The sequence below is a fragment of the Xiphophorus hellerii genome, chromosome 3 (genome assembly GCF_003331165.1).
Source record: "Xiphophorus hellerii strain 12219 chromosome 3, Xiphophorus_hellerii-4.1, whole genome shotgun sequence".
Lineage (NCBI taxonomy): Eukaryota > Metazoa > Chordata > Actinopteri > Cyprinodontiformes > Poeciliidae > Xiphophorus > Xiphophorus hellerii.
Genome location: NC_045674.1, coordinates 4,698,711 through 4,723,564, shown reverse-complemented (window position 1 = coordinate 4,723,564; position 24,854 = coordinate 4,698,711). Strand labels below are relative to the sequence as shown.

The 24,854-nt window shown below is 39.2% G+C and overlaps 2 protein-coding genes across 2 annotated transcripts; one reads left to right on the top strand and one right to left on the bottom strand.

The window, feature by feature from the left end:
• Window positions 1–3: 3 nt before the first annotated feature.
• On the top strand, window positions 4–14,580 carry onecutl (one cut domain, family member, like). Its single transcript, XM_032559587.1, has 3 exons — window positions 4–419; window positions 797–2,170; window positions 9,260–14,580. Exons 2-3 carry the CDS (start codon window positions 1,135–1,137, stop codon window positions 9,568–9,570), a joined length of 1,347 nt encoding a protein of 448 aa, XP_032415478.1. The 5' UTR covers window positions 4–419; window positions 797–1,134; the 3' UTR covers window positions 9,571–14,580.
• Window positions 14,581–15,412: 832 nt separating this feature from the next.
• LOC116717363 (cathepsin S-like) lies at window positions 15,413–22,588 on the bottom strand. Its single transcript, XM_032558694.1, has 8 exons — window positions 22,462–22,588; window positions 19,900–20,024; window positions 19,290–19,412; window positions 18,318–18,464; window positions 17,803–18,027; window positions 16,569–16,734; window positions 16,299–16,401; window positions 15,413–15,575 (listed from the first exon to the last, which is right to left on the bottom strand). The coding sequence occupies exons 1-8, from the start codon at window positions 22,478–22,480 to the stop codon at window positions 15,476–15,478; spliced, it is 1,008 nt and encodes a 335-aa protein (XP_032414585.1). The 5' UTR covers window positions 22,481–22,588; the 3' UTR covers window positions 15,413–15,475.
• Window positions 22,589–24,854: the final 2,266 nt, after the last annotated feature.

The following is a 24,854-nucleotide window of genomic DNA, read 5'->3' as shown; positions in this document are numbered from 1 at the left end:
CGAGCAGAGGGAGGAGGAGGAGGAGGAGGAGAAAGAGTTGGTGGTGAGATCGATGAAGTGGCAGGCAGAGAGGCAAGAGGAGGAGGAGGAAAATCTCACGAGATAATGAAAGAAAAAGAGAAGTGCTGGTAACAGAGCGAAAACACGGAGCGTGGACCCGGAGATTGTCTTAGGAGTAAAAAAAAAACAAAAAAACAAAAACAAACAAGCGGATATCCAGAAATTCATCTGAAATTGCAGATGTTGTTTCCTTTATTTTCTCTGTTTTTATGCGCCGTGCGTGGTTTTGGGTGGATGTAGCACCCCGGGGCGCAGCGGACCAATTGTGTGAATCTGTAGGTCTGCTCGGCGACACAGTCGGAGAGATGCACAGGGCGGACAGCAGCCGTGGATGCGCTCCGAGAAGCGGATAAATAAAGGTAGGATTTCCCATCTTTAAGCTGTCGATGTTGGCGGTAGCGCGATGTTTGGTGGGTAAAACACCTTCCATGTAGCGCACTGGTAATTTGCAGGACATGATATGTGCGCTCTTTCTGTAGGATATTACTTTGCATGCAGCGGCGAGAAAATCGGAATAATTTACAAGATGAGACGAGGATGAAATGAATGAAGTTCTCGTCTCGTGGCTTTCTCGTTGAATGTGCGTCTTTCGCTAACCTACGGTTATTGTTTGTAATTTAAATGTGTGAAATAACGTAAACAAGAAAGAGGAAAAACACAATGTTCTTTCTTTCTTTCTGTGCATCCACGAAAGTTTAAATTTAGAGGGTAACAGCCGCTGTTTTGTCGCACGCAGGCACAAAAGCGATCGAGGCTCCAGCCGGAGACCCCAGCTGAGCACCAAAGACACAAACAGATGCACAACTGAGAATAAAATAACCGAGGCTCTCCATCCTGTTCCAAGCTCGTTTTCTGGGACTTTGAGGGAGTTTGAAGACACTACTTAATGTTATCAGATAATTAATTAGACACCCCGTAAGCCCGGAAATCAATTAATTCACAAATCAATAAATCCATAGTCTGGTGTAACAAGAGACCTTCCAGACTGTTGGCCTGGCTGTTGAACAACAATAACAAAGCTAGAGCAACAGCACGCAGAGGCTAGAAACACACATTTATTTGCTGAAACTGAAGATGGATGGGGGTCTAGGGGAGATGTCCCTGCACAGCCACTCTGATCTGGCTCACAGCCAGGATGGCAGGGCCATGCTGCACACACGGGACCTCTCTGCTGCCTTCCCCAGGCCTTCCCTCGGGAGCTCTTCCATGTCCCTGGAACCCGAGCCCCGTCCATCAGGATACGACCACTCCATGTCCGCCCTGGGCTACAGCGGCGACTCCCCGTCCAGTTCAGGCAGCACCTATACCACCCTAACCCCCCTGCAGCCGTTTGATGACAAGTTCCATCACCACCATCACCACCATCACCCTTGCCTCCCTGTCAGCAACGTCATCGGCAGCTTCACCCTGATGCGCGAGGATCGAGGCCTCAGCACCAACTTCTACAACCCGTACGGAAAGGAGCTGGCTATGACCCAAAGCCTGACGCCCCCCACCACGGGGTCAGGTCTGGGCTCTTCCATGCATGGCTATGGCAGTCTGGGCAACAGTCCCAATGGCAACGGTGGACAGATGCTTCACAGCGGCTATGATGTCCACGGAGGGAGTCTGTTCTGTCGGGCGTCAGATTTTGGCAGAGAGATGTCACCACCAGGCCTGGGAGGTGGCGAAGTCTCAGTTGGGCATCAGCTGAACAAGATAGAGGCTCACCAGCACACGCCTAACCACCACCCTCACATCTACAGCCAGCATTACCAGCCTCACCATCACCCAAGCCAGCAATCAGCCAAGATGGGCGAACACCTACATTCCTCATCGCCCGCCTCATCCTCACCTGGCGAGGGCATGCTGCCAGGCTCGCAGGGTGGCGGAGAAGAGATCAACACCCGGGATGTGGCCCAAAGGATCATCACCGAGCTGAAGCGCTACAGCATCCCCCAAGCCATCTTTGCTGAGAGGGTCCTGTGTAGGTCACAGGGCACACTGTCTGACCTCCTGAGGAACCCCAAGCCTTGGGGCAAACTCAAGTCTGGCCGCGAGACCTTCAAGAGGATGTCTCGCTGGCTGCAGGAGCCTGAGTTTCAAAGAATGGCCTCACTCCGGCTGGAGGGTAAGATCTAGCTTTGCTCTCTGTATGCCTCACACATGCACCCTCACACTCAAACAAAAACACACTCTTCCCTCCTGTTTTCCCCCAACGCCAGTCCTCTTTATATCTTCCAAAAAAATTCCTCCTCTCCAGTGATCAGTATGCAGCTCAGGTTGACATATGAGGAAAAGCATGAAGCATCATACGGATGTTTCTGTTTTTCACACCGAGAACGTACCACTGGCTTGTCTTGTAACCTCATAAGGTATTGATAATAAGAACATCCAGGACAGTCTGAGCCAGAAAGGGCCATATGTGCTATTCCTTTGTTTATTTTGCTCCCAAACAGCTATTGATTTGTACAGTAGCTACAACATCAGAAAAAAAGGCTCAGACATTTGCCCTCCTCTCAAATGAACCATGAAGATCAGCGTGAGCAGCGGTTGGAAATTTAATCGCTTTTGAGCCCACCAAATAATTTGCACGAGATATACCGTTGTGGAGCGATTGATTAATTTGAGCGGTGATTTATGTCTGTTCAGCAGCTGCCTGAAGTTGACTTGGCGAGGCACCTGATGCAAATCACAGTTGAGCTGTTGCCAGACGTCTTTTATCAACGTCGTCACTGAGGCAATTACTGCAAGACTAAATACAAACGTTCTGCTTGTGGTGAAGCACCTCACTTTAGCTTAGGAAGGAAGACATGGTCTCAACGGATTTGTGACGTTTACTCAAAAATTAATTGAGGATTTTTTTGTGTGTTTTCAGTCACAGACGATGAAAACAAATTGGGCTTCAGGATAAAAATCTCCTTTTGTGTTTTTCAAAATATTCTCTAATCATTTACTTCTTGCCTACTTGATAGCATTTGTATATATTTGAAAAAGATGAAGATTTTGTTTTTTTTGAAAGGCACATTGTTATCTGTTGCTTGACATTTAATATTCTTCTGGGACATGGATTCAAGACACAACTGTACGCTGTACAGTGCCGTGTTACAGTGTTGTTCCTCCATAGGGACGGAGGCCCATCTGATACACGAAGCACAGAGAGAAATCCAAGTGAGCGCAGTAATATGAGATGAGCGTAGACGTGTGTGCGTTTGTGTGTGTGTCTGCTCACTGTAGGGGTCTGTGAGCTGTACGTGTGTGCGAGTCTGTCCGGTTCATCACTGCCTTTTTCGCTCTCTGTCAGCAGCTCGACTGATTAAGCCCAACAACACAATGGGGTTCATAGGTAATGATTGTGCACTCTTGCAATCCCTTCACAATTATTGATCCTTGATTGTTCAACTCTGAGAGCACATGTGTACATCCTCTATTCAGCGAAACGTCATGACAATCACGACTAAACCTCTTATCTGGAGATGAGTTATCTCAGGGTTTGTTCTGTAATTTGACTAAAGTGTCGGCTTGTTTAACCCAATCCTGGGAAGCATGGATTGCTCTGTATGCAAAATTCTCTTTGACTGCTTTTTAAAAAACCAACCTATCATGATCCAACTCAAATCAACCCTTTGTCCTTTTTATCAGAAAACTAGCACACTTCACTCGTCTTTATTTTCAGCATTCCCTGCCTTCATCTTTACAAACACAAACATTTCGACGGGTCGGAGCGCCACGTCTGAGCAGCCGATCAATCAGACTCATAAAAAATTAAAGCCTACACAGAGAAGTGTTTTAATGTTTGACATTGCTTCTCTCTCCCTCTGCTCCCACACACTCTAAAACTGCATATTTAGTTCCTGGCAAAGCCACAATTTAGACAGCTCGGCACTTTTCTACATAACCTACTTTCCGTAGGGGGTTGTTGTTTTTTTCTCCCCCCACCCCTTGCCCGGCCAACCCCCTTTTGTTTAATTACAAGCCACTATTGATTTCCATGGGAAAGAGCAGCACGCTTTGCCCACACACACCTCGGCCGCATCGGCGAATCGAGACTGGAATTAGAATGCGCGGTGCCCTGTGCTCCCCAGTCTGAAGGTAGCTCAAGTGCTCTCTGCTCCACGCCTCAAGTTTTAAGATGATCCCCCCCTTAATGCGGCAGTCACTTAAATACATAGACGGCCCTTCAGAGTGCGCTGGGAGCGTTATCTTATTTCCATAACTGTGTGTCGTCTATGGAGAGCTGCAGAGCTCCCCTTGAAGCTCGACGCACTGTAATTATGGAATGCACTTGCTGCCATTTTGTCTTTTCAAATAACCATCTTTCTGCAGAGACACTTTGCAAAACATGGAGGAGGTGATCCCTTGGATTTATCTGCAGTAGCTCGTTTGTGTGCATGTGTGTGCGCTCCATTGATTGCTGCACTGTATATGAGATGCATCTTCAGTCCAACCTCAGGCTGTGGAGGAGGCAATCAGGATTTAGCTGGAGAAGAAGGCAGGATAAAGACCACACAGCTCCGACACTTAAAGTCAAGCAGGGGATCAGAGACTATAACTTTAAAGATGATGGCCGAAGCCCTTGACTAAAGGTCTGAATGAAAAAGAAAGGTCAATGCGGTTTACGTGTTGGCTCCAGCGTTGCACCAACCCCCAACAGCAATGCAAACCTCATAGCCTCATCCAGCTCTCGCTGTGTACAGGTTACTTTCGGCTGGCGAGGCTCAAAGGTCAAAGCCGATTCCATTTGCATATCGGGAATCAGCTTCTTCTGCATTCGCCATGCAACATCCAGCAAACGGCTCCGGTTTGCTGCTGCTGTTGTGTTTTTTTTTTGTGTATCCGACTGTTGCAGCTTCCCCCACTTCAGTGCTGAAGGGGTTAACCAGCCTCTATGGGTCGAGAAGTCTGAGCTGCACAGATTTAATCAATAATTTCTATCAGCCCCTGGCCCAAGAAATCAGCAGGGGGTGGGCTGGGGATGGGGCAGGGGGGTGGACATGGATGGGGAAGGAGGCTGGGAGGGGTTTTAGCTGGAAGGGGGGGGGGTGTAGGTTTGGACGCCGGGGGGTAGGGAAAGGACTTTCGATCACGTTTCAGCAACACGAGACAGGGGCATACATCATGATTAGGGGCTGTTCCCACGATCATAAGAAGCCTATAGGGGAATATTTATATCTCCAGGAGTAGCCCCAGTGCTAGGGATTTATAGCATGGTAATTGTGAGCCTTTTACACATGATTACAGCATAAGGAAGCATTTACTTAATGGCTGGCGTTATGATCGTCTGTGAGGAAGAGCGGCGAGAACGGGATGGAGGAGGAGGAGAGCGGCAGGACACAGCGACTACTCCAACAAGCCATAAATCCGAGCTACAAGCAAGCCAGTCTGCACTATCATGTCATTCCTTTCATTACTACATAAGCTGAGAGTGCACCACTATATGTACACTATACACCTTACACCCAACCCCCCAACCAACAAATATTGACAGTGAAAGTGGTGTAACAGCAGTAAAGAAATGTAGCATTTGCACAAAAAAAGAGAAATGTACTTGTGGTGATATTGACACACCGCTGACATCTCGGCCTGTTCAGATTTTAATGAGACGTGGTTCGATAACTCTCAGAAATGCAAACGAGCTCTTGATGCCCTAAAAGCCAAACAGACTCCTGTAATCTCAAGCTGACAAGAGCGCATCCCCAAGTCAAAACATTTCCTTCATATAATGATTTTGAAGTTGAATGTTCACAGGGAATTCATGATACAGATTTATTCAGGTCTACTTCAGTGCTTAAGTTTCACAAAGTTGGCTTGACCAAAAGCCCCTGAAGGCACAAAAGGCGGCAAACAGCATCTCTCGGGCTGGTGGGGGCGTGGAGGGGGGGGCTCTTGGGTGCTGCCGCTGCGACGGCACTCGTGTGGAAAATGGAAAAGGCGGCAGAGTGAGGTCATGGTTGTTTCTCAAGCACCTTGCTAATGAGAGAAATTTGCTGGTGCGAGTTGGAGGAGTGAAGAGTTGGTCATACAGTAAACACCAGCAGCAGCGGCAGCAGCCTTGATATGTTTCTCAATGGGAAGCTGTAGACCAATCAATTGGACGTGTCAGAGCTGCTGTGAGAGAAAAAGGCAGGATCGGTGGTTTGTAAAATCTACGTTTGTAACATGTGTGAACTGGATTGAGTGCGTGTGTTAGAGTTTCAAATGAAGGGGTTAAAGTTATTACTTGCTGGGCTCCCCATCTTGGAAAGGCATTTAATCTGAGTATTAGATCTCCATGTGTATCTTTGTGAGACAATATATATAAGAATTGTTATATAAGGAGTTCATTTTAAAATTAGAGTAATTTTCACTTTCATTTTTCCCTTAAATACTCAGATAATTTCTTCATTTAAGTAAACAAAAAGCAAACTTAAATATTTTTTTTTATTTTAAGTCAAGGCCGATTTTACACTAAAAGGTCAAAAGAATCAAATGGTTTTTAAAACTCAAAAGATTTAAAAGATCAAGTGAAATTTGATTTATAGTTTTAGTTGCATTTTTTTTTTCAAGCCTGCCACAATAAGCAATTACTCAATTAATCACATGTCATTTAAAACAATCTTGATAATGATAATGATAATTCTGATGATTAATATTTTTTGAAAGGCAGGTATATTAAGAGAGGGATCATAATCAATTTTATTCATTGTTTTGGTTTTAAGTGTATATTTTCTTGCTTTATTTATATTTTAAAAATGTCTTGTATGTGAAAGATTCTTAACAAAATTAAAGTTCACTGTTCTTTGAGAGGAGGAACTTGCAATATTATGTCATTATCAATATATTAGTAGAGAATGGCCTCAAAACAATATTATTGTTTATTGCAATATTTACTGGGACAATTTATCATCCAGCATGTTATGGTAACAGGCCTAATTATACCATGCCAATTTAAAAATGCTTTAATATAGTTTTAATATCTAAAAAACATTAAAAATTGAGTATCTTTTTTTGGGGCCTTGATGTGCATGTGTTTGCTCTGCTGTGCTTTGTACTCCGCTGCTTACTCTAACAAATGCATCTGATACCATCAGCAAAACAACCACACAGTGCTGATTGAAACCTCTTAAAAGTGTGCATTTAGGTAATTGCGCGACTCCCCTAAATATGTTTAGTCCCACTTAAGGCATCGAAACACCTTGGGCAATGCCGACTCTGCTCGTTTCACTCACCCCTGACGTCACCTCGCCTAAACAGAAAATAAACGAGTTCAGCTTTAAAGTGATTATTACTCACTCACCGCCGCCACATGTAAATGACTTTTATGTGAAGCTAATGATGTTGTAGCGTCCACTAAGGGGAAAAAGGGAGGAGGAAGAGAGGAAGTGGAAGGAGATGGATAGAGGAAGAGGGAGGTGGAGGAAGGGGTGGTGGAGGGGAGTTGGCTCTGCGCATAAAGGCAGAGGTTGGTGTTGTGTTTCCTGTAAATACAGAATTACAGCGTGTTAGAGGTGAAGGGTTCAGCGATGGATATGCAGAGAGGAACATGCAGCTTGAATTCAAAATGCTCGTCTGAGGCTCAAAATGGAGCTGCGCTCAACCCACACACTCAGGGCTGCTTCTCGTTTCTCTCTGAGCTGCGCTGGTTTATTTGGCAGGGCAATTTTATATCTTTTAGATTTTTACACTTTCTCATAAGCAAGCATTGATTATATGATTGTGCAGGCTGCAGTGGTGTTTAACCCAGACCTAGGGTTTTCATTTTGTTGATGTATTCAAGGCTGACATGGAAAAATAATAATAATAAAAAAATAAAAATAAATATATATATATATATATATATATATATATATAGATATAGATTTAAAACAAATGAATCACCAGGGGACTTTTTCACCTCATTGTTTGCACTATTTGAGTATGAAGAACTTTAACTCTTTAACAAGAAACAATGGATGTTAATATACTCTGGAGCACAGATTCAGAAATAAATGAATATAAATGTGAAAGGTCTATCTAAATGGTGGCACCAGCTAATAAATTTGAAATATATTTTTCTCTGTTTTGCAAAGATGATATTTTTTTATTAACCTTTAGGTGAAATACTCATTTAAAGCTCACACGTCTGCTTTTCTGCGGTTGTGATATTGAATGGGTTGATTAGAAGTGTCAAGGCCTATCAAGGTTTTTAAAAATGGCATTTTTCAAATTGTAAAGAGGATTTAATGTCCTTTGAATGATTTTCAGATAAGTTTTCATGGTGCACAGACCAAAACTGTACAATTCATGCAGTCCTTTAAATGAGCTCTGAGCAGCATAAAGCAGCTGACTGCAGGCTCTGTCTGAGCAAATACCCCGACTGTTGAACCAGGTCCTGTATCAAGAGCAAAAGTATAAAAAACTGTCATTATGGATATTTATTTAAGAACTGCCGTGAAATTTAATGGATGTTTACCATAAGTTTCTACTTAAGCTGAAGCTGATAACAGTAAATCTAGGGGGCAAATTATAGCTATAATATTTTATATGTCATATTATTTTTCAAAGACGTAAGAATAATTTACTATTTAGCATATAAGTATGCATTTAGATCATATTGAACATTTTAGTTTTAATTTGTGTTAAAACAGTGATCCATTAAGCTGTGTGAATCTCATACAGATTAAATGTTGGAATAAGGCAACAATAACATTTCAAAAATCCCTAAAACATGAAAAAAATATATACTCAAATATAGACAAAACAGAACAATTATGCTTGAAAGTGGTTTCAATAACAAATTTTGTGCATAGAAATAATTTTTTATACCTCTATGTCTTTAAATCACATAGTTAATACCAATAAAAGGTTTTAGATTTATTTTCCTGGTTAGATCTGACTAAAAAGGAAAACTTTTTTTTCTGAAAGTAATTATAGAACCTTTAAAAATAAACAATGAAAACATCAAAGCTTTGGCCTGGACGTGCTTTTTGCTTTTTTTTTATTTCCCCAGCCGCCACCAGCAGCTCACTGGCAACAAGATGTGAAAGATTGAATGTCTTGATTCCTCCACTGCACAATGAAACAAGTTGCTGATTCATCTCTTTCAACTAATCAAAGTTGCTTAGCTAATCTGTTTTCTTTCAACAAATCCACTTTCCCTCAGCTTAATCCATTTGTCCTAGTTAGCCAGCCAGTCTGTTAGCTAACCTGCTTCCCCTTTTCCTCCCTCCCTCTAATACATCTCCCATCCGTGTGCCTGCAGCCTGCAAGCGCAAGGAGCAGGAGCAGAGCAAGCTGGAGCGCAACCAGGGCCCGAAGCGCACCCGGCTGGTGTTCACCGACCTGCAGCGGCGCACGCTCATGGCCATCTTCAGGGAGAACCACCGCCCGACCAAAGAACTGCAGGTCACCATCTCCCAGCAGCTGGGCCTGGAGCTCTCCACCGTCAGCAACTTCTTCATGAATGCCCGCAGACGCAACCTCAACAAGTGGGCCGACGAGGGTCGCCCTTCCTCCACCGGCTCCTCGGGCTCCAGCGTTTCCTCCTCCGCGGTGTCCTGCAGCACCGCGTGATGATGGGCTGTCCCGCAGGTGTGTTGGGGAAGTCGCCGAGGGAGCAAGGGGGGCACATAGACTGGTCTAGGTGGAGATCAGGCGTTACAAATGTCCTCCTCTTTATCAGAAGGAGAGACGGAGATGTTGCAGATCATTTTATGAAGCATTTTCCCAAACCAAAGTCAATTGCCTCTTTGAAATGGAAGGAGGCAATGCCTAGAATGATAAAATTGCAGGATGTGAGGTCCTGCTTGTATAGTCAAGGGTGCGAAGAAGTTAAACACCCTCACATAGACACCATCTCATTGCATTATTTTGATTATGTAGATTAGAGATAATGAGGGTATTGCAAATCAGGAGGAAGCATACTTTGATGTACCTTCAAATCTATTCCCATCTCTCCAAACGTGAAGAATCAAGAGGTGCCGTTTACTCACACCTGGAGAGCTCCATTGTGTAACTTTTTAATCAAAAGTGTTCACCATCATCCAAAGATGTTAATCCTCTCCCCGTGCTCTTATTTTTCCTCAAGAATCAAGGTGAAAGAGGAAGAAGAGGCAGTTTTTTTATTCCTTTATTTTTTTGTGATGAAGTCAATTCCCCTTTCTTAGCATGTGTTTCCATGGTGATGGTTCCCAGGACTGTTTTGGTGCTGTTTCAAATTTGGAGCCTGGAATAATCAGGACGGGGTTCTGCTAGCGTCTGTAAATCCCAGCCGTCAATCATAAATCACCAACGAGAGCATCTGCAGCATTTTGTTGGGTCGGTCTCGCCTTGAATTAATCAGAGGTTTCAGGGGAGATCACCAATGTTATGCTGGTACAGAATCAATAAATGCAAGTAGGACGCGGAAACAGACTTGTTGATGCAACCGTTTTAGCTTTAAGACTGTCGCTGAGCTTCCAAAAAAGAGCTCCTCAGCCATTTTTTGACTCAAAATCAAGCCACAAAAAAGAGAAAAACATAAAAAATAAATTTGAACACAAAAGGTTTCATAGAAAAGAGGTACACCTGACACAGTGTATAGTGAGATTTTAGTATTTTTTTCAGCTCATTTACAAATAACTGTACTCACCTCTGCTCCATTCTGAAGTGTTTTTTTAACAGATGTCTAGAAAATGGAGGAATGTGATTCTTTCTGCCCTTTTTGTACAGATTTCAAGCACATCACCCTATTTATAGGAAACATGTTGGAAGAGTGGGGCGGTTTGTTTCAGCCCTGCTGAAGGTCATTGTTAATTTTTGTTTTGGTCTGCAAAGGAAAGGCTCTAACACGCCTTCTGATAGCCAATAGCAAAATCAAACCAAGAACATTTCAAATGCAATTACTGATCTGATTTATGATATTTATTACTGCGTTCATGTATTTATTGTTTTCCTTTTGTGTTCCTCTCTGTATTTATTTGGTAATTAATTTATGCTATCTATATACTGTAAGTATTTATTTAACAATGCTCCGTATGTCTGTGTGAAACTGAAGACTTTTTTCTGATGGGCACTTTTAGCTGTAGAAACCCATCGTAATACCAAAGATTAACATTGCCTCCCTGAATGTACGCCCTGAATCCCTAAACCCAATTCCTGATCCCGACCCAATCCCGACCCGATCCACCATGTGATGTTCTATTTCTCTATCCTAAAAGGCCTGGCCTTTTTTTCCGTTTTTCTTTTTGATTTGGTTGTTTTTATTTTTATTTTTATTTTTTTTTGTAGGAAAATGGGGAATTCTTTACTCTTGCAAATGTCTCTGCTGTCCTCTCTTAATGCCAAGGCCAAAGCTTGTTTGAATGTTGTGATTATATTTAGAAATAATTACGCTATAGATGACGGTAACGGTGATGTGGCATCCCATGGGTTCACGAGTTGCTTGTTAAAGTTACATTCAGACCGATGCCGTGTGGAGGAGTGGGATGAAGCGTCTGGGGACCCACTTAAAGCGTTGTCTGAGGTGAAAGTGGGAGTCCACCCTGGTCACATGCAACCTGCCTGCTGCTGCTTGGCTCAACATGCATGGCTGTGACCGCCGTCTCTCCTTCACCTAAACTCCTCCACGGCGCAGCGCAGGAACTCCTGTCTATGTGTAATGTCGCCGTCCCACACATGCCAAGCCCTTCTGACAGTTATCTCAGTTCCAACTAAGCATGGGCTGGTATGAGAATATCACAGTATAGTAACATTATTTGTAACAAATATGTAAAACATGATTGCATTGCTGTTATTTAAAACTGAGAAACAAGTATTCCTTATGCATATTAATTATTGAAGTTAATGCAATACAATTCATGACAGCTAGTTCAGTAGTTTTGATTTTGATCCAATGTTGTAAGGAACACTTTATCAGTATAGTAACACATTTACGAGTGTAGTTCAAGCCAGCTGATGTTCACAGCAACAGTTGGGGGAGGGTCATTTATGTTACTCTATTGATTAAAACCCAGTCAAATCTGTATGTTCTCAAGAAAATTATAAGGATTTTGAATTATAGAAATTGTATGATTGACAATTTAAAATATTGAAAGCATAATCTAAGTATACTCTGATATCACAAACCAGCCCATTATTAGTTCCAACAGGGTTTTTTTTTTTAAGTTTACTCCTGTTGTTTTATGGGTTCTTCTTGATATTAAGATATATTCCGTATTTTCCTCAACTCTGTTGTAGCAGTATCTCAGAAAGTAAGTGCAGAAGGTCTTAAACACCATCCTTTGCTCCTTAGGGTCTGAGAACGTCCTCATCCTCTCAACACTTCTGGTGTCCATCTTTCCTAGTCTCTGGGCAGAGTCTTTGGACTTATTTTGTTATATACATTTTGTTGCAGGGACTTCTTAAACAACCCTTCCCAATTGTCTAGTAACTTCATCAACTTCTGAGATTGCCTGATCAACTTGCACAGCACAACTGTTTAGATTTTCTAGTGTTTTGTTTGTTTGGAGGCTTAAACCAGGACAGTCACTGAAGACCTCACGCCCTGACCCCCTGTGGAAACGCTTCCAACCATCAGCGAGGCTGACATGGCCTTTTTTTCTTGCCCTGAACCCCCTCTCTCATTTTCTCTCTCTTTCTCCATCTTTAACGCCTAGAAAGGGGGCGGATCGGTGAAGCCCCCTTCACAGCGTGCACTTGAAAGACGAGCGGTCATGAAAGAGGCCATCGACTTTTTCGTGGACTTCAAAGTGGAGGCTTTTTTTTATCCCGTCTCCTCTCTGGGTTTCTGGACTGAGGTCTGCTGTTGGCCAGACCTGTGGGCTTTAGGGGGGCATTCAGAAAGGGGTGGAGGGAGTGGGTGAGACATCAGAGAGGAGGCTGAATCATCCAGGATGAGGATGGTAGTGTGTGTGCTTAGAAAAAAGTAGGATGGAGGGGGGGTTGTTTGAGGAGCAGGGGGTGTTGGAGGACTGGGGCATGGAACTGAATTAAACTTTAATGAGTGACAATTGTAAGCGTGCTGAGAGTTAAGGGGGGCTAGTGGTGGGGGTGAGTGGTCAAGTCAGTACCAGGGTGAAAAAAAATTAAAAATAAAAGAGCTTGAAGGATCTTCTGCCGACCTCTACTCACCGCTGTCATCGTATCAAAGCAGAGGTGACACCTTTCAGGTTTGTCTTTGTCTCTCTGACTGGGAGCCTAAAATGGAGACAGATCTGTTTGTATTGAGCCACCTTCTGCTCCGTGTCAAGCAGAAAGCCTCTTCCTTCTCAGTCTGTGAGCAGAGAGGCAGTGGGGAGGGCTGAACACACCCCTCCATGCTGCAGGTGATTCCTTCGCCTTTTTAACTTGCGGCACCCCCTAGTGTCATCTTCAGAAACTCTGAGACAGAAACCTGAGCAGCATGTTAATGGTAAAATAGCAGAAATGAAATATAAGGCATCCTTTCAGAATAAAAAAAAATATATTTTCTTTTATTTTTGTTTTAACAAAAAGAAAACAACCAAAGATGAATGGGTAACTGCTGAATCATTATAACGGTTCCCCATTAGAGCTGACCTTAGCACTCAGAGGATTAAAAAATAGCACCGGAGGGGTTGCTGAGTCTTTATGCTACAGAAAACAGTTTTATGTATAGCTGGAACTGAGAAACTGGCATGAGGCCACGTCTTCAGATGGAAGTCTTTTGGACTTTGGAAACCCCAGTGTGTCCGTGTCTGTCCCTGCCTTCCTGCCCTGTGTGTACACAAAGACTTTACCCATCTACCTCAACTGTGTGAGTTGTTGTGTGGCAAAGATATTCCTTAACCAAAGAAACCATCCTGTCAGGGTGTCTGTCTGTCTATCTATCTATCTATCTATCTATCTATCTATCTTGTCTGTCCATCCGTCTCTTCTTCATGCCTTTTTTGCTCCAAACCAAATGTGCTGGAATCAATCCGAAACAAGAGCCTGAATGAGGCTCCCATCCGGCCAAAGCTGAACTCCAGTACGCTAGAGTCCCATTGATCCATGTTCTGTATATATATATGAAATCATTCTCAAGACCAAAAAAGAAGGAGGTGACAATCTAAGCAAGGAGGTTCTTGCTGTAATCAACGTTGCCTATTCCTTGTTTTCCATAAACTAGAATTATCCCCCGAGAATCAAGCCTTCATCCCGAAATAAGAAAAAGGAAAGGTCAAAGGAGACAGAAGCTATTTTTCCACATTTGTAAGCCACCCTTTCCCTTCCCCTGTTATTTCCAAATGTTTAGTGTAGTTGAAATACTGTTCGATCCCACTGTTGTAAGTAGGAATTAATGAAATCCATACAGAAAGCTTTAACTGAGGACAGGCTGAGGGAAATGTTGGCGCTACCTCAGCTTGGACTCATCGACCCACCATGCTTTACTGTGCCATTCTTGTCCATGTGTTAGACTTAACTAATGAATGTGGCTAACCAACCAAAGGCTTTAAAAAAAAAAGATACACAACACTTTAAACATCAATCATGGTGGGACGTTTTGTATCAACAACTAAAGAAAAATCCCTTTGAATACCTCATGTGAAAATTGTTTGTTGTGATGTTGCACTAAAAAATAAAAATGATTCATTTGTAACCCAACGCTGTGCTCTGTCCTCTTTATTCTGACTAGGCCGCTGACATTTTAAAGGATGTAACTGAAGGACTGCAATGCATTTACTCTGTTTTAAAGGAAATTGTGATTTTAGGTAAGGTTTAGTTCCAGTAATTCATATAATAAATAGACAAATATAAAATAAACAGTGAGTTATACATATAAAAAAACCAAACAGAAAATACTGTTTAATATGTAATTTGAGACTCCTCAAGATATATTTCACTATAGTAGCTTTCTGAAACAATCTGCAAAGATCAGGCATAACATTATGACCACCTGTATCATAATTTGTTGATCCCTCTTTGGATATCAGTCCTGACTTCTTGAGACTTTGACTCCACCACAGCCCTGAAGGTGTGCTAGCACCATGTGTCATAACTGCTGTAAGTGGTGAGGTGGGGCCTCTTTAGATTGGACTTATTTGTCCACAACATCTCACAGAAGCTCAATTAAATTGAATTTGGTAGGTAAGTCAACATCTAACTTTTGTGTTTTCTGACTCATTCCAGAATCATTTTTGTACAAAGGTGCATAATCCTGCTGAAAGGGGCCATAACCACCAAACACTATTAGGTTGTAGAGACTCTGTTTATCTTTAAACTGAACATCTTTATATTATAATTTCAATAAAAAAAACACATCAGGAAAATTAAAACATATTTTTATTGTAGAATCAAAAAATACAGTTTCATCGAAAATAAACATACAGTCTTAGAAAGAATGTATGTGTTTACACATGTAAAAAAATTAAAATAATCAACTTTAGACCAAAGGAAGAAAAACACCTAATGTGCTGTTTTTAAACCTTAGTATTTGATTACTTGTAGTAACACTCAAATTATATTATTTTTCAGATTTTTTTCTCCATTCCCTTTATTGTTACATGATGGGGTAGCAAGCATACAGAGCAATCCCACACTGGTCGTTCTTGTTGCGTGCCATCCGAATGTAGCCCTGATCTCCAAACGAAGTTCCCCAGCTGGATGCAAAGAGTGAGAAAAAGCAGCAAACATAGTTAAATTATTTTCCATACATATGACTATGGCCTAATCCTGATCTAAAAAAGTATTTCCAAATTGTTCCATTTAAGTCAGCAATATTTATATATGTATTTTTGAATGTATCATTTTTACAACTTACTATAAAAAAAATACATTACATCACATTCTTCACTTTTCTTTGGAAATAATTTTTAAAAATGTTGGTTTCTTTTCCAACTGCCCTTGTTGGGACAAACATGATGAGCAAATATCTAAAATGAAATTACCATCATACACATATTTTAACCCACATTCCAAAAAGCTTTTGAGTCAAACTTTACCAAAATTGTTCACAATTTGTCATGTTGTTTGTTTTTGCTATAGAATCTTCATTTATATGAACCTAAAGATCTCACCCTCTATGGTCAGATCTTGGCTACTGTTGTGTGTGTTGATTGCAACTTTCACTACTTTATTTTGCCATTGTAATGTAATGTTTTTTGTTTGTTTATTACATTATATTTTTGTCACATGGAGCACTTCTAAAGAGAAGTAGTTTGTAGTGGATGTATGAACTTAGCTTAAATGTTTAGGTGGTTAACTGTGAACATTAATACATTTGAAACTTAGTGAAGAAACCTAGGACAACTTTTAAGTTGTTCTAACTTCTTGCTAACTTTTAGAAAGTTAGCAAGAATTTCAGGACTGTCACAATGTCTCACCTGTTCTTTACCAGCCAATAATCTTGTCCATCCAGTGTACCGTAGCCCACAGCCAAGACAGCATGGTTCACATTCTGGGTGCAGCTTGCGTCATCGTAAACTCCTAAATGAAAAAACAAACAAACAAAGAAAAAAAATTATCTCTGTCATTTATTTTTTCAGGCAATTTGAAACTCTTATAGCTTAATTTTTACAAGAAACGACTGCTAAAAAGTAAATGAATATTTATTTGTTCATAATAACCAAATCATGTAATGACATCCAATTTACCACTTCTGTAGAAAGCAAATCTGGGTCGCCTGGCATCAATTGCAACTGAAATGGGCCCAATAGTTGCAATTCCCTCCTTCAGAGCCTGTTCGTCCCCCTGGGATAGAAAGTTGTATTGGGAGCAGTTGGCTGCACGGGCTGCAGGGTTGTACTGGCATGCTTGGTCCTAAAATAACAGTTAAAAATTCACAAAAATATCATAAAAGAAGTAATATGAACACTGTAAATTTTTACAGTTGCTTATAGGCTCCTATTTACTTACAGTACTGTACATCTGCTTCTTCTGAAGCACAGAAGAAGCAGATGTACTGTAATAGTACATCAGAGAGTATAAGTTAGATTATACAATGATTGAAAGTGTATTTTCATATAAGTACTTCAATATGGAGTAAGCAAAAAGTGGTTTAAGCCACCTTTCTGAATATGATTGATCACAGTGCTGTACTGTACGTGCATACAAGCCTTTTTCACTTTAAAGAACCTTGATATATTCTAGCATGCTCCTTTAGTTTCAAATGCAAATTCCCAATGGATTTTCTATGAATTAGCTAGCTGGACATCGGTAAATATACGTAGACAGCAACTTTGATGTGTTTTTATTTATAAGGCTCCGTTAGGTAAACTCCCTGGTGTCTCAGTGATATTTCTCCATCAGCTCCAGTAGCAATAATTAGCCTGTCTCCCAGTGGTTGCTTTTTAATGTTCCCAGGGCTTTGACAGATTTGAGCTAAACAGCCTTTTTCTACCACGCATCTGATCATGGGGAACTTTACAAAAACTTCTGAAACGTAAAACACCCATATCCACTAATAATTTCTATCATAAATTATGTGAAAGAAAAATGCTCTTTGTTGTTCTTTGGTCACTATGTTTAAATAGTTACACAGTTTTATGTTTAATTTTTAAATCTTTGTTTAACTTAGTTCTGATTTGTGTGCTTAGGATCTTGGCCAGGTTTCCCTTGTAAAGTGATCTAGAAGGGACTTCCTGGTTAAATTAAGCTAGTATATTGATTTGCACTATTTTTCAAAGATAATTTATGTGCAACTAGGATATCAGTATCTACCCTACAAATATGAATGCACTTTTAACTAAAACTGCAGACAACAAGTTAATTTTCCTATTTTATTGGTACCTTTGTTTGTAACAGTTATTAAAGGTAAAGTCCATTACATCATAACTGAGAGATGTAAAAATACATTTCATATCTGCTTTGTCAAATTGAGTTACTCACCTGTCCCATATATGGATACGATTGATCAGAGTCAATACCCTGGTTGTCAATGACATATTGGAAAGCCCGACTCATGAATCCTCCATTGCAGCCGTGGTTGCCATATTTTGAGGAACAGTCCACAAGATTCTGAGGACTGAGGTCCACCAGCTTTCCTGTTTTCTTGGCCAACTGACCCTCCAGGGCCCCTGCAGCGCTGAAGGCCCAGCAGGAGCCACAAGCACCCTGGGTTCAAAAGAAGACAGAATTGAAGAGGTTGAAATGCAGGTGAGAATTTAAATCTCATCAGACTCACATGTGGTGGATATATCTGCTAAACTGGTTTTGATTATGATACAGCAAAAAAACTGATTAAGCAACACAGAACAGGAAGTATTCAGCAAAGGTGAACACAAACAATGACAATGCAAACTGAAACGAGTTTTTCAACAAGTAATAAAAGTACAGGTATACTTTGGTTTTTGTTTGTCTTGGCATCTGTATGGATTTGTTGTTGTTGTTTGGTAAATTTTTACCTGCATCTTTACACTTGTGACTAAGCCCTTCTGTCTCAAATCCAGTGTGTCTGGTACATCAGAGGCCGTTACAAAGGGAGATGGCGCCCTCTGGAGGTCAGTAGGAGGAGTGAGTGTAGTATAAAACTGCACGATCTCCTCTGGACTCTGAGCAAGAAACAAAAAACTAATTTGAAAAGTCAAGATACAGCATAGCATAGGAATTTGTAATTATTTTTCTAGTACTATCATAAAGGTGTTAATACCACTGGATGATTAAGATTTAATATAAATTTTATTCTTCTATTAATGTAAAATGTAAAATGCTGCTTAGCCACTGTTTCAATCAAGAGCTCTTGTAAGCTGCTGACTGGGGGTTGAGCAACCTTGCAGGTCAATATAAAAAAATTGTTCACAAACAATTTCAGAAACAAAAGACATTATTTGCTTATTTGTTTAAATAAGCACAGCTGGGAAATATATGCAACACAATATTTATTACCAGTTAACGTATTAAGTGCTGGTTATAGTGGAAGGCTAAAGATATTTGCTGTAGTTTAACTTTTATTCAAACAAACCAAAAAATGCTAAACAAGCTACATCACTAGATTGCTATTTTTATTAAGCTACTTGCGGTAAGTGCTGGTCTTGGTTTCCTGTTTGCTCTTTACTTGAGATTCACATGTGGCGATTACTCGATGGAATGGCTTTGTGCACATTTAGTGCTTCATTCTCAGAGTTTTAACAGACCTATACTTAGATAACTATCTGAGCAATGCTTCACTTTGAGCTGAGAGTAAAACACCCAAGTTTTCTAAGCTACAATTAGTCTTCTTGTTCATATTAAGTTAATATATTTTACTTTTCTGGCTTAACGTAGGTCACCAAAAAAGCTTTGATTCCCGGCGACTTATATGGCTTCTTGTGATAATAATTAATTTAGGAGTCTTATTAAATACTGAAGAGTGATGTGGAAATAACAAGTAAAATCACCAGGTCTCCCATGAAATTCATGCTCAGGTCATAGGTGTGGATCCCCATTGAAGCCTCCAGGTTGTGCATAGAAATAAGCATCAGATTTTTCTCCCATAAAGTCCTGCGGTGCATATTCTCCTCCTAAATGATCAAACAAAAAGAGCAAAACGAGACAAACACAGTTTCAGTTATTAAAATTTGGGCTGACAAAAAGAAAGCTCCATAACATTTGCAGCTATTGTAAATTAAACATTTTGACTATTCAGATTGGTTATTCCTCATTTTGATCATTTTACAATGAAGCATTTTTTTAAAACACAATGTCAGACTTATGAAGCCTTTGGTCTTGTGAAAACACAAACAGAGCATCTTTCGTTGTTTTTTGTCACCTTAGATTAAGACAAACACAACATTAGAATAATCAAATCTGGAGTGAATAATTTTAAACTCGTTATAGAATCTTGATAGTAAATTAGAATCAGATCCTGAACAAGAAGCTTTGTTGCAGAATTGGCTTTGTCGGGAGTGAGTGTTTGTTTTGTTGTATGCAGGGAGGCAAATGAAGGAGAAAATCCAAAATGTTGTACATGCAACAACCAGCATTGCCTACATATCTTGATTTGCATACCTCATTCTGATACTTCTTGCTGTGTGTCTTCTTCCACAGCTCCCAGTGGTTGTCCAGCATGCTGTTGAGGGAGACAACGGCTCCCACACACAGAAAGACGAGCAGCAGGCTCCCCAACATCAGACCTGCAAACACAGACAACACAGGATGTCATCTGACCTTTGCTAAGGCAGATGTAGGCTTTGCTATGCAAGAAAAGAAATGTAGAACTAAGAAACATGCAAACATTTACTGTATAAAAACCAACATTTAAAGAATCAACTTTTCAGTCCTTTACAGAGGTTAACTACCTCTTTAAGCCTTCAAATTCAACAGAACAGACACTTTTATGGTCACATATAGCCAAGAACACACAAGGAAGAACAGCTTTTCGGGTTTCAGGCTGGTGTAGGAGGAAGTGGTTTTCAAAAGTAGGTGTTGTGCCTGTCACTGCCTTAAATAAGCAGTAACACTTATCAATTAAAAAGTCATATAACATTCCGGTTGAAACACCTTCCAGGTGAAACTGCACGCTTCAGTCTTCACCTTTAGTATCTTAACAAAGTGGAATAATTGTAAACTAAGATATAACCTCTTAGCTATTTAATTTAGGTAGTATTTTGTGATTTTTTAGTGCAACCAAAAACATTTTATATAAATGAATCTGGCAATATACTGCAAATTAAACAAGAAAAACATAACAGCTCTAGTTCCAACAACCAACAGGACATGGAGGTAATTAAAGGAAGGTGTGGCTTCCTGAAATATTTTCTGGCTTTTCACCTTTTGTGGAAGAGAAGAGCAAAACAAACTAGCAGACTCTGAGTCACCAGAGCACATAGAACAGTTGCAAATCTTAATATTAATTCTAAATGCCATATATCCTATTGTCAGGTTTGCTGCTGAATGTAGGACTACTTACAGTGATAACTAGAAAAAAAGATCTAATTAAAACTGTAACGTTAGAAATTATGAAATTCTTTTGACTTCTGGTGGTTTTAAAGGTGTGTTCACAAAAGAGGATTTCTGAAAGGGACTTCCTGTTTAGGACACACCAAGCAGTTACCAAACAGTGATTCTGTTAGGTAACAGCAATAACCGCACATAGAAATCTTTATCATGCTACACTTTTATTTACAAAAAAAATAAAAAATCTATATTTCCTTGCAGAAAATAAACAACATTTATGTGTTTTAATGATATTTTGTGCAAATATCTGTCAACAAGAGTGAAGTTACGTGTGTTTGGATGACTTGCAACACTTGCAACACTTGCTTTTGCACAGAAGGGATAAAGGAAATGGTGTATTTTTGAGAAGATATCATTTTGATACATTGTTCTTGTTCACCAATATATTTTGGGACAAAAAAAAGGACTAAGTTCACATTTTTCTAATATATATATATATATATATATATATATATATATATATATATATATATATATATATATATATATACAGTATATATATATATATATATATATATATATATGTTTTTTTGTATTGCCTCTTTATTGTACACCGAAAAAATAGAATAGTGCTCCAACTTAACAAAAATGTATTAATTTGTTACATGTAATTGAATGAAGTTTGTGAAAGTTAATTAATCTACATTGTTTAACATGGCAACATAATAAACTTAATATATTTACTTGGATAAACTTAATTAGATTACTTGTAACAAATGAACTGATTTTTAAAATTGGGTCACATGATCTTTCAGTGTCAGTGAACTGAATAAACATCTAAAATTTTTGATGGAGAAAGCAAATTTTAATCCTACAGAAAAATAAGAAATTATAAAACCTTCCTAATTCATGCATCAAAGCATTGTATGTCTGATTTCTGTTGATTGATGCATTACCTAGTACCTGTCTTGTTATATATTGATTTCAGTCAGTAATTCAGTTTCATTGTTACACGTTTGGCTCGAACATTTTGACCAGTCACATTTTCCTCAGTACTTCCTCTGTATGTGCACTTGTCTTCAGTATGTGGGTGTGAAAGAACTTCAATATTCAGCAAATATCGCTTCTCCAAAAATTAATGTGGTTAAAAAAACTGCACAAATGAGGTAACAGTTTGATCTTGTGACTAGAAACTAATGAGCTGCCAGGAAAAAACAAAGGTGGCAATAGACATCAGTGTGACTTGTTCTCGCATCTAAGGCTTTATTATGATTTCGTATTCCACCTGCTAAAGTGAGTGACGAATGATAAAACTGATTTTTAACGCTTTTGGAAAAGAGAAAATATAGTGGATATTTTATATGCTAAATCCTTAGCAAAATATCTACAATAAAAGAACTTTTTTTAAACTACACCTGCGCTCAGGTAAGATTTAAAATAAAATACCACGGGCAATGTTAGAGAATTACAGAATTAAAGTGAAATTTAATGTCCGTGTACTTCAGACAAACGACGTTAAAATGTCTTCACGCCCGAACACAAAAGAAGCTTCTGTTAAGCACCCAAAATCGAAAGTAAAGGCAGGGACTCTCAAGAGTAGGTATCCGGTGTCTTAGGTTACTTGATAATAACATAATTTAAAGCAATTAAGCGATTAAAACGGTATTGACTGACCTTTCTGATCCGGATACATCGCTGATTCTGTACTGAACTTCCTCACACTGTACTTTCCTGCTTGGTTTTTATGCAGAAAATGTCACATGATCTGTCGCAGTTCTTCCTCTTTCGAAACAGAAAGCTGCGCAACAAGGTAAGTATAGACCAAATCTAACAACCCCATAACTAAACTGAAGAGAAAAAAAAAGACTCTAATATGGCAGAGCTGGAAAAAAAAAAACAGGTGCAATTCTAACAAAACTTACATTTAGTCATTTTTAATAAATCAGGTTCGTATGTCAGATTACAAGCACATTTTAATAATGACCTTTGAACATATCTTATACTTAATTTTTATGTAAACCATTTTTGTTTTAAAAATATTTTTTTATAATTAATCTGATGTACTATTCTTATAGTTATTGCACTTTAGTTTCATTGACTGTAAGCAGAAAAACATCACAACAGCCTTGAAAACAGAAATAAGTGTGCAGTTAATCTATATAATGTATCATGTTTAGTAACATTTAATGCACATTTTTTTAGTAAGTAAAATGTTTTTTTTCTATAAAATCTCTGGTCTACATTAAAGAATTCAATTTTTTTTCAGTATATCATGGTATTTGTGTCAAATCATATTCACATTTCAAGCCCTTAGAGAAAACATGCTTCCAAGTCTTTCCTCCTTGTTCTTCACTTATGATTTTTTCCAAGCAGTCACACCTTATAATGTTTTAAAGTGGTTTTTTAGACAATCTGCTGTTTAATGGTTACAAAATACTGTAGAAATTTTATTAGGAAACTTTGCAAGAGCAGTTTGCACACATGGAATTAGCTCAAATATTTCTGGACAGGTGCAGAAGTCTCGTTGAAAGTTATTTGGAAATTAATTGTAATGATTGCACTTGTAAATTTACCCTGAGTGTCATGAAAGGAACTTGTACATAAAAATAATTGTTATTAAAGGTTGTGCAACAAAGTATTAAGTTACATGTACCATCATTTTTGCCCTGCTTTATTAGTAATTTTTTAAGTGATTCTGTTGAACAACAATGTTTGAATTTTATTGGTTAATTTGCAGTAATTTTTTATTGGTGCAGAGTTGGAAATAAAACTTTTTTCAGTTTCAGGTTATTTTTGTGACTATTGTAAGTTTGTTGGTCATTAACAGAGGAATATTAACAATTTTTATCCTCGTGTGTAATTATTTTTTTTTAGAATTGCTTTGGAGTACCTATGATTGTTATGTTTGGTTATATTATGTTTTTCTTCTCCATTTAGTTTTTTTCTAAATCTAAACACAGTAAACATTTTGTTGCAACAACAAAAGGTCAAGAAGGTCTCTAAAAATGCTCTGAAGGGCAGCAAACACTTTTTGGTTATCCATCCAACATTCAGCTCCAACTGGAGCGGTCTCTGGACCAAAGTGTGGAGGTCAAGTTGAAAATTTGACCTCAAAGAGTTATGGATGGCAGGTCAAGAGTTCACAGTGGTTCCTGGAGGTCAGTGACAGGGTGAACTATGAGGAGGAATCCATTAAAGAGTCCTGAACATCGCAGAGTTTCAGAATACATTTTTGAATCACAAATGCTATTAGTTTTCAACACATTCATGAGCCACACTTTATTGTAACTTTATAAAACAATGTTATGTTATTTCTATTATGGTATCGTTTTTTGGTCGGAATATTTGAATGAAAAGTTTTATACAGTCCACTAGAATTTAATGTGCAAGTTAATCTGCAAAACACAATGTTTTGGTTACAAAGACGGCAAGTTACAGTACAATAACAAACTATGTTTATAAAAATGTTCTGTTGTTGGAGTATTTTGAAGATAAATATGGTTAGAAGAGGTCAAAGTTTCAACTATTATCTTCATTAATGTTAGTTTTTTTATGCACAAATGTATTACTACAGAAGGCCCAGTAAGACATTTATAAGACATTCTTGCTTTTGTACTGGCTGCCTGGTAGGTAGCAGTGTATGGATACATTGACATGCAATGATTGCTATACTAGAGTCCTTGTATTTCTAAGAACAATATGGTCAGAGTCATGATATGAGTTCTTGTTTGAAGCCAGTGATGCATGATGTCTGCTTTCACCAATTGTAATTTTGCTCCATACATAAAATTCCATATTTATAATGTCAGCAAATATGTTAGCTCTCACATTTTTGTTCATTGGTGGTGTTTGACTTATTTTGTTGCATACGGGAGACTGCTTCATGCAAATAATAATAATATCATATTCTGGAAACAATGCAACATCTATAAGTGTTTCATGCCTACAAACTGCAACTCAGGACTTTGTCAATTTGTAAACAAAATGTGAAAGATTCTGAGGAAGCTCTGTTCAAAGAGAACTTGTTTTTGGTCGCTGTGCCAAGCAGGATGTTGCATATTAGGTCA